Genomic DNA, 9266 nt, shown 5'->3' with positions numbered 1-9266 from the left:
ACACACACACACACACACACGCCCACACGTGCACACACACACACACGTACATACTGACACGTACACACACACGCGCACACACACACGCACACACACACACACACACACACACACACACACACACACACACACACACACACACGTCGGTGGAAGTGACAACGAAATTTGGGACTCCAGGAAAACTTCAAGTTTCATCGATTTCAACAACGAGGGAGTACCTTTGTTGTATTAATAGGGAAGGGGAAAGCTCGTGCTGTGCTGGGAAGGTGAAGAAAAAGGAGAAAGAGAGGAATTACTGGGGAAAATGGAAGAAAATGGGGAAGGGGACGAACGGGCCCCGGATGTTAGAAAAGGTGTAAACAAAAGGGGTGCAGAACACACAGACGAGGAAGAACAAGGGAGTAGAAGTGTCAAAAACAGAAATATAGATAATAGTAGATCAATAGAAAGAGAAGATAACGGCTTTTATGGATTTAAGGAGGGAGCAAGTGAAAACCTCATAAATATTCCCTTTCTATATATGTATATATTTTTTCATGTATTTTTTTCTCATTTAGTTTCAGTTCAACCAATATGTGGTCACTTTTACTTATTGGTGTCTTATATTCAATCTTGTCCACTACTTCGGGTTCTGATGTGATTATTAGGTCCAATCTCGATGGTTCTTCCTCATTTCTATACCTAGTATTCTCTTGTATCCATTGCGTCATTGTATGTTCTATGATCATATCAAGTAGTACATTTTCCCATAGGTCGTCTTCACCCTTAACTGTCATCTCTTCCTAGCAGATTTCTTTACAATTAAAGTCTATAACTATTCTTCCTCTATCTTCCATTATCTTATTTAGTGTTATCCTTTTGTCTTCTAACATACTTATGTACTCTATCTTCCCACGAAGCCGTTTTAGGAATCATATAATTTACTACAAACTTCCTGCTCTTCCCATCCTTGTCCTCCACTTCCATCATAATCATCTCTACTCTATTCTTTCCATGTGACATTCCTCACATTTATATCCTTAGTCATGAACATAACTCCACCCCCTTGTTTTACCTCTCTGTTTCTAATCGAATGATTATATGCACCATGTCCTATACTGTTGGGTGGTAGTGGACCTTTCAACTTTGTGTCTACAATTCCCATTATGTCCGGTTCTTTTTCCTTCAGGTAATCATTCAGTTCGTTCAAGCCTGTTATTAATCCATCTATATTTGTGTAAGACACTTTTAATTTTCTGCTACTTCCATCGTGTTTTCTGTTTCCCTTCTGTTTTTCTCTGCTATGAACCATTTCCTCACTTACATATTCACGACTCTCTAATAGAATTTCTCCTTGTCTGACTCTGTTCTTTTCTCGTTTTTTCCCCTTAGCTTCTGGTCTTTTTTGTTTTCTCATCCTCTCTTTCCTCTTTATTCATTTCTCTTTTTATCCGTACCTGTTTATATTGATCACTGTTTGCTAGTTTCCCTGTTTTTGCTAAGACATTCTCTGCTGCCGTTTGTGACCTGAATTCAACCTTAATTGGTCTGGTCTTATCTGTGTTATATTTCCCTATTCTATATATTTCTTCAATTTCTTTCCCTGTTTCCTGTTCATCCTCTTGAACTACTTCTAATATCATGTTTACCTTTTTATTCTCCTCTTTTACTCTTGTGGTCCTATTTAGATTATGCCTCTCTTCCATCCCTAATATGATTATAGATTTCTTTTTGTCCGTTAAGTCTCTTACTATATTTTCCTTCTCTCTCATCACTTTAATAACTGTGCCCTTAGTTTGTCCTTTCATATGTGTCACTATACCTCTAAATACAATTTTGTTGTTCTCTTGGACTTTTCTCCAACCCTTTGCTTCTTTTAACTGTCTTTTTAATTCTTCTATTTCTTTAGTTAGGATTTGATTCTCCTTCTTTAGTTCTTCCAGTTTATCAACACTTTGGGTAACTAGTGTTAACTGGTTAAACCTAACCTCCCATGCTTCGTTCATTTATTTTAGTTTCTCCTCTAGATTCACTAGTCGGGGGAGGTTGTCATCTCTTCCCTCATTAAATCCATAAAAACAGTTATCTTCTCTTTCGATTGAGCTGATATTATCTATATTTCTGCTTTTGACACCTCTGCTCCCCTGTTCTACATCGTCTGTATGTTCTGCACACCTTTTGTTGTCACTTCCTCTAACGCCCGGGCCCCCGCTCGTCCCCTTCCTCATTTCCTTCCATTTTCCTCAGTAATCCCTCCCTTTTTCCTTTTTCTTCACCTCCCCACTACACCACGAGCTTTCCCCTTCCATACTAATACAACAAAGGTACTCCCTCGTTGTTGAGATCTATGAAACTTGAATTTTTCCTGAAGTTCCAAACTTCTCTGTCACTTCGACCGATGTGTGTGTGTGTGTGTGTGTGTGTGTGTGTGTGTATTAGGGATATGACTTTTTCAGATTTAAAAGCCTCTTGTGGCAAACGATGGACTTTTGCGCAAAAAATCACAAAAATATGTTTCTTTTTTGTCAGATTGTGAAAAAAAAAATCCCGCACCTAAGAAAATTTTGTATTAGGCTGAAGTATCAAAAAAAAAAAAAAAAAAAAAAAAAAATTGCCGTCTACAAAAGCATTTATATGCAAATGAATATAACGTACAGTAAACTTTGAAAATTGCTTTTAAGTTTGTGAGTTACTGTTTATGAACTTGCTGTTGAGATATTTGTCAGTTTTACAAGTACTGTGAAGCTCTTCCATTAGCTTCACAGCTTGCGAGGCACATCAAGCACTGATCATTCCTTTACCCAGTGGGTTCAAAAACTTTTTAAAGCCTTAGGGCACTTCAATTTAGAGATAGCAGCATGCAGCTTATTGTACAGTAAGTGTCTTCTAAATAGTGTTGATTTGAGAATCATGCCTTTGCCCATGTAGCTGATATGAAGTCACAAATAGCTTTCAGCTGATCTCCCCATTTCGGAAGGAGAAAAAAAAGTAATCAATCCAAAGATTGCCCGTGAATTCCACCTGTCACTATGAAGGCAGGGTAGCTTCCGCCATTTCATGAGACCATTTTTCCTCCATGTGATAGTACTTATATGCTTCACAGAGTTAAAAAAAATGAAGTCATCTTTCCATCCAGGGTTTTCTTGTGTTGGCATCATTTCTACACCAGAATAGTTTTTGTAAGTTCTCATAGCTTACCAAAACATCATCAGTGAAATAATAGTTGATGCTGGGTGACCGTGATTTTGTTGAGAAGAAGGAATCCATCATATACCGAAGAACCAAGTCGAAAATATGATGTTGGCATCCATTAAACTGCGACTCTTCTAGTTCCTTTTTTTCCGAACTGTCTCTGAAGCCTAAAAACAACGCCACTTTGGTGGCCTGTATTGACTGCTGTGGTGTCGGTAATAATCACTTTGACACTCCTCCATGTACTTATTCATATTAGAGATATGACTTTTTAACTTTTTTCAAAATTTTAAATTTCTTGATGTTGCATTTGATGAATCTTTGCGCCATCAATTCGTGTGTGTGTGTGTGTGTGTGTGTGTGTGTGTGTGTGTGTGTGTGTGTGTGCGTGTATGTGTGTGTGTTCACCTTTGGTCTTTCACCTTGGTCTTTGGATCAGAGATCGTATGACCGATCTATGGGTAATGCTGTGACCTTACACGCACACACATCCCCAACTCCCCGCCCACGAGAGTTGGAGTAACGACTCGAAACGCAGCGATACTGAAATTATTTCAGCCCTGGGCAGGATTCGAACCCGGACCGCCGTAGTGACAGTCGGGGATTCTACCAACCGCGCCTCCGAGTCGTATGTGTGTGTGAGTGTGTGTGTGTGTGTGTGTGTGTGTGCGCGCGCCCGTATGTGCGTGCGTGTGTGTGTGTATGTGTGTGTGCGTGCGTGTATGTGTGTGTGTGTGTGTGTGTGTGCGCGTGCGTACGAGTACGTTCGCGTGTGAGCGTGTGCATGCATATGTGTGTGTGTGTGTGTGTGTGTGTGTGCGTACGTGTGTGTGGGGGGTTACTAAAGGGTTATCACACTGGCCTATTTTTCCTTCAACGTCCTACCTCCAACCTCCATTTGAACAACTAGAGTATGACTTCGCTTACATAAACATTCGTAAGGGTTTACAATCTCTCAGTTCATCATTCAGCTTTGCTACGTCGGAAAGATAATTTGAGATTTTGATATTTGGAAAATAAAATATTGTAACCAAAGTCCTTTTAACTCAAACGAACTTTCAACTGGACGCCCAGTATGATAACCCGGCTGGAATCTTGGTAGCAGCAGCTAGTCGACTCTGGACGCTGGTAGCCGCTACTCAGCGACTTACCAGCTGCTGGTAGCAACGCACCATGCCACCGCCTGCCGCGAGATTATCTCAAGGTGACCGGAGTAGCGGGGTATGGCGCCTTCAGTAGCATGCTTGGGGCTACATCTTAACAACTGGTCATTATATACGTCAAGGAGACCTAGTCATGTTCCTAAAGGCAGCTTTTGGGAAGGAATCTGATATACTGGAGGATGTAATTTATCTTCAGAATATCAAATGGCATCCTATGTAAGTTGTTGAGAAAACAAATTGGTTTGCCAGAGTGATTTTACGGCGGAGAAAGTTCTAGAGGCGGGGGTGGGGGGTGGGGGGAGGGGGTAGCCTATTGATCGAAGGTTGGAGGAAAAATAGCCCAGTGTGATAGCCCCTTCGGCCGGATGTTTTGTTTGAATGCGAGCTGGCATCAGTGTCGGCAGGGATTATGTAGGGTGTGGAGTGTGAGGGAGAGGTGGAGTAGCTATTAGAGCGGCGGCGGACGATCTAGTAGCTGACGGAGCTCATAGGGGCTTTGGAGGTGGCAGAGGCGGCTCACAAGACCTTCAGGGGGCGCCGGTGATCCCCTTCTGAGGACATGTAAGCCGGAGGCCATGTTCGACTGGACGTAATCGCAGCCCATTCTCTGATGTGAATGGCTTCGATAAGCTACAATTTCTGGTTGTATCCAGACTAAGTTTTTATTTTAGTGCATTTGACAACATTTCCCTGATACCTCCAATGCTGTGGTGGTTCCCGAGATCCACAGAGAGACGTCCACCGAGGTTACCCGTGTGGTCCAGCAAAGGTGTTGCAAGGCGCGCAGTTCTCGAACGTACAGCGAAGAAACAACAACACCGTTGTTGCACTACTCACGAACAGTCAAAGACTCATTCGTTGGGGATAGCAAGTTTCAGTAGGCCTAGAATAAACCAGTAAGTAGTTGGAAATGGTTCACCTTTATTTCGGAACGTGGCATCTACAGTATGGTCACACAAAGAAAGTCGGGTAGGATGGTCTTCGAGAGGATTCTTCTGCAATGTGCACACGGACGACGACAGTCTTCGGAGGGTCCTACCTCGGTGGTCGAATGCTTTTGGAATCTGCCTTTTTAACTGCAAACTACGTATGCAGCATGTGGGCAGCAATTCGGGTAGGGTTCATCCCGGAGTACTCTTTTGCAAAGAGGATCTCCAAGTAGAGGTGCAGGAGGACAGCTGTCGAAAGAAGTTGCAACCAGTTTAGTAACACACGAGTTTGTTCGCGACACTTAGGCTCTAGCCTGCCTTTAACGTCTCCCACCGTGTGGTTGAGGATCAGGCACACACACACACACACACACGTATACACACGCAAACACGCACACATACACAAACACATGTACACGCACACACGCGTCCGCGCGCATACACACGCACACACACACACATTCACGCATGCACACGCACACACACACACACGCATGTACACGCACACACACACACACACACACATATGCACGCGCACACACACACGCTTGCACACGCACACGCATGCACACACACACGCAGGCACACGCACACACACACACACACGCATGCACACGCACACACACACACACACGCATGCACGCGCACACACACATATACACACACACGCATACACAAGCACACACACACACAAACACACAGACACACACACACACACACACACACAAACACAAGCACACACACACACACGCATGCACACGTACACACACACGCATGCATACGCGTACACACACGCATGCATACGCACACGCACACACACATACACACACACACACACACATATGCACACGCGCACACACGCACGCATGCACACGCGCATACATACATGCATGCACACGCGTGCACACACATGCATGCACACGCGCACACACACACATGTATGCACACGCGCACACACACATGTATACACACGCGCACACACATGCATGCATACACGCACACACACACGCATGCGCACGCACACACACACACACACAGACACACACGCACACACATACACACACACACACACACACACACACACACACACACACACACACACACACACACACACACACACACACACACATATTTGGTAGTTCCCTGCTGCCCCTACGGAGGTCCGGGTTCAAAACCAGCCCAGGGCTGAAATAATTAATTTCAGTATCGATGAACTGCAGGTTGTTACTCCAACTCTCGTGGGAGGGGGGGGGTGCGTGTAAAGTCAGAGCACACACGCATGCAAGCACGCACACACACACACACACACGCAAGAACGCACGCACACACACACACACACAGAAACACGCACACATTTACACGCACATACACAAACGCACGCACGTTGATCTCTACTCACGAGAAAATTATGAATTGGTACATTCCGTTGTCTACGCCGCAGACCTCCTGAAGGCAATCTGAATGCGGGACCTTTCCTCTGTTGGCGACATAGCCAGATTTGTGGGGGCACATGTCCGGGTGACCTGTAATGCAACGAACGAAATGAGGTCATGTCCCTCCTCTGACCTAGACTGTGAGCGGCGGTCTTGTTCCGGCTGTCGGCTAAGTGTGAAGTACTTTGACACGACCGCATCTTCGTTTGGAAACTATCAGTCTAGCTCAATTTTGTCGTCTCCTGCAGGTATTCCACTGAGCCAGGATATTGGGTAATATTCTCCGGGTCGCCCTTTTCACTCCCTTCCCTCCCCCCCCCCCCCAAAAAAAAAAAAAATCTCATACTGCTGTATTCCCAGATTAATAACTTTACAAATGTCACCTATGGTCCATTTCAGATGCAAATATGACAACTGACAAAACTCTTACCGATTTATAAAAACAAACTTCTTTCTAGTCCTAACAAAATGTCCATCAAACTTTTGAATACTTCGCAACACTAAAGTAGGTTCATATCATTTTTTGTGACCCCCCAAATGTAATCACCAGACCTCCTAACGGGTATGACTTACGTGGATCGACTGGTTTGGGAACGGTGCGCGCTACGGCCGCATTCGCGCTGCTCACAGCCAGGCAGACCACCACGGCGAGTGCTACAATCATCTTCCCAAGAAGCAAAGACGAAGATCCTCTTGTGTTTGGGTATGGGGCCAGCCGAGGGAGTGCGCTGTGTCCGTTACAGTCTATGTACTGTGTGATCACCGGGGTTAAACTGCTCTGAGGACCAAAGGACACTGGATTGGGGGTTTCTTGGTGGACACTACAGGATATAGGAGGAGATAAGGGCACTGGGGACTCCCTCGCGCACGCTTAAAACCCACAGAGTGCTAGTCTGTCACGTAGGTCCGAGGGCACTGCATATATATATATATATACATATATATATATATATATATATATACATATATATATATATATATATATATATATATGCAAAATAACCACAGGAGGAAGGAAACTTGTAGACAGTAAGTACTTTCGTATATTACATCTTCAGACTAAATGAAAGATACAGAGTTGGGTTTAGATATAAGTATCAGGTGCAACCATAGAGGGGAAGGGTGGAGACAATACAATGTGAGGAGAGGGGGTGACTTACCCTTATCGACCTGACCAACACATAAGGTCGATAGGGGTAAGGTCCCCCCTCCTCACATTGTATTGTCTCCCCCCTTCCCCCCTATGGTTGCACCTGATACTTATATTTAAACCCAACTCTGTATCTCTGTCATTTAGTCTGAAGATGTAATATACGAAAGTACTTACTGTCTACAAGTTTCCTTCCTCCTGTGGTTATTTTGCATTTTTGTATCACGGTGATGTGATTGCTTGCATATATATATATATATATATATATATATATATATATATATATATATATATATATATATATACATATATGAATGATAATAATGGAAAGAAACGATTGAGAATAAGAGACTTTATTCCTGACCGGTTTCGCCTTTGATGCTTCTTCAGAGGTAATATTTACAGAGAATGAATGCATAGGTATTTGTAGGGCAGTTGCTGTGGTTTATGAGGGCCGCGGGGTTGGATTCCGTGTGTTGCTAGGCTTGGTGGTCATGTGGGGTCAGGTGTGAGGCGGGTGGATGTATTTGTTTCTTTGTTATGAGTGAGCAATTGTCTCATGGCGTATTTGGCGGCATGTTTTGCAATCTTGATGTCTCCTGTTCTGTTGTTGATGCAATCGTTGGTGTTTATGTATATTGCTTCTAGTGTCTTTCTTTGTGGTTTGTTTAGATTTTCATGTAAAATGTTAGCTTGGTTCCATTGAGGTAAATGTTGTTTATCATCTATGTGGTTTACCCAGGCGTTTGTTGTGCGGTGGTGACGGATATCAGCTTTGTGTTCATGTATGCGTTTCTTAAATCCCCTGTATGTTTCACCATAATAGGCAAGGTTGCATCCCGAGCAGGGGATTTTGTATAGGATACTGTCTGGTTGAGTGTGATTTTGTCTGTTATTTGTGAAGTCGCGTATTTGTCGTCCTTTGCCTGATATTACTGTGACGCCTATGGGTTTTGATTTCTTGGTTAGGAGGTGAGTTAGGTCTGATGATGGTGCTATGAGGAGAATATTTTCCTTTTTGGTTCGTGGTTCTGAGATGCTTCTTTGTTTGATTTCCTTGGCTTTGTGTAGGGCTCGGGCGATGATTCCTGTTGGGAAGTGGAGTGTTTTGAATGTAGTTGTGATGTGGTCTATTTCGTCTTCAATGTATTCTGGGCTGCATATTCTTAGTGCTCTCAGGAAGAATCCTATTAGTATACCACTTATATATATATATAAACAAACCACTCCCAAGGCTATTGTTTTGTTCGTTCGTTTGTTTTCATGATGCATCTCATTTCCTCAACTCTTCATCATGCAGGAGGACACCTCTTGGCTGAATAAAGCCACCTGGCGTTTGTCAGAAGAAAATGGTGTGTAATCGAGTCATCATAAAACCTCTTATCACACAAGAAGATACCTCATTACTGAATAAGATCCT

At 43.4% G+C, this 9266-nt stretch overlaps 1 protein-coding gene across 1 annotated transcript in view; it reads right to left on the bottom strand.

Moving 5' to 3' along the window:
- Window positions 1–5235: 5235 nt before the first annotated feature.
- The window catches only part of LOC143033100 (uncharacterized), a 21079-nt gene continuing 17048 nt past the window's right edge, over window positions 5236–9266 (bottom strand). The window contains exons 3-5 of the mRNA XM_076198300.1: window positions 7270–7566; window positions 6663–6786; window positions 5236–5512 (exon numbers count right to left, since the gene is read on the bottom strand). Of these exons, the coding sequence (XP_076054415.1) occupies window positions 5407–5512; window positions 6663–6786; window positions 7270–7566 (527 nt within the window). The 3' untranslated portion in view covers window positions 5236–5406. The remainder of the gene's footprint in view (window positions 5513–6662; window positions 6787–7269; window positions 7567–9266) is intronic.

The sequence above is a fragment of the Oratosquilla oratoria genome, chromosome 15, assembly GCF_046742065.1.
Source record: "Oratosquilla oratoria isolate Oo_2021 chromosome 15, ASM4674206v1, whole genome shotgun sequence".
Classification (NCBI taxonomy): Eukaryota; Metazoa; Arthropoda; class Malacostraca; order Stomatopoda; family Squillidae; genus Oratosquilla; species Oratosquilla oratoria.
Note: the sequence above shows the minus strand (reverse complement) of the source record. Positions and strands in the feature narration are given on the sequence as shown.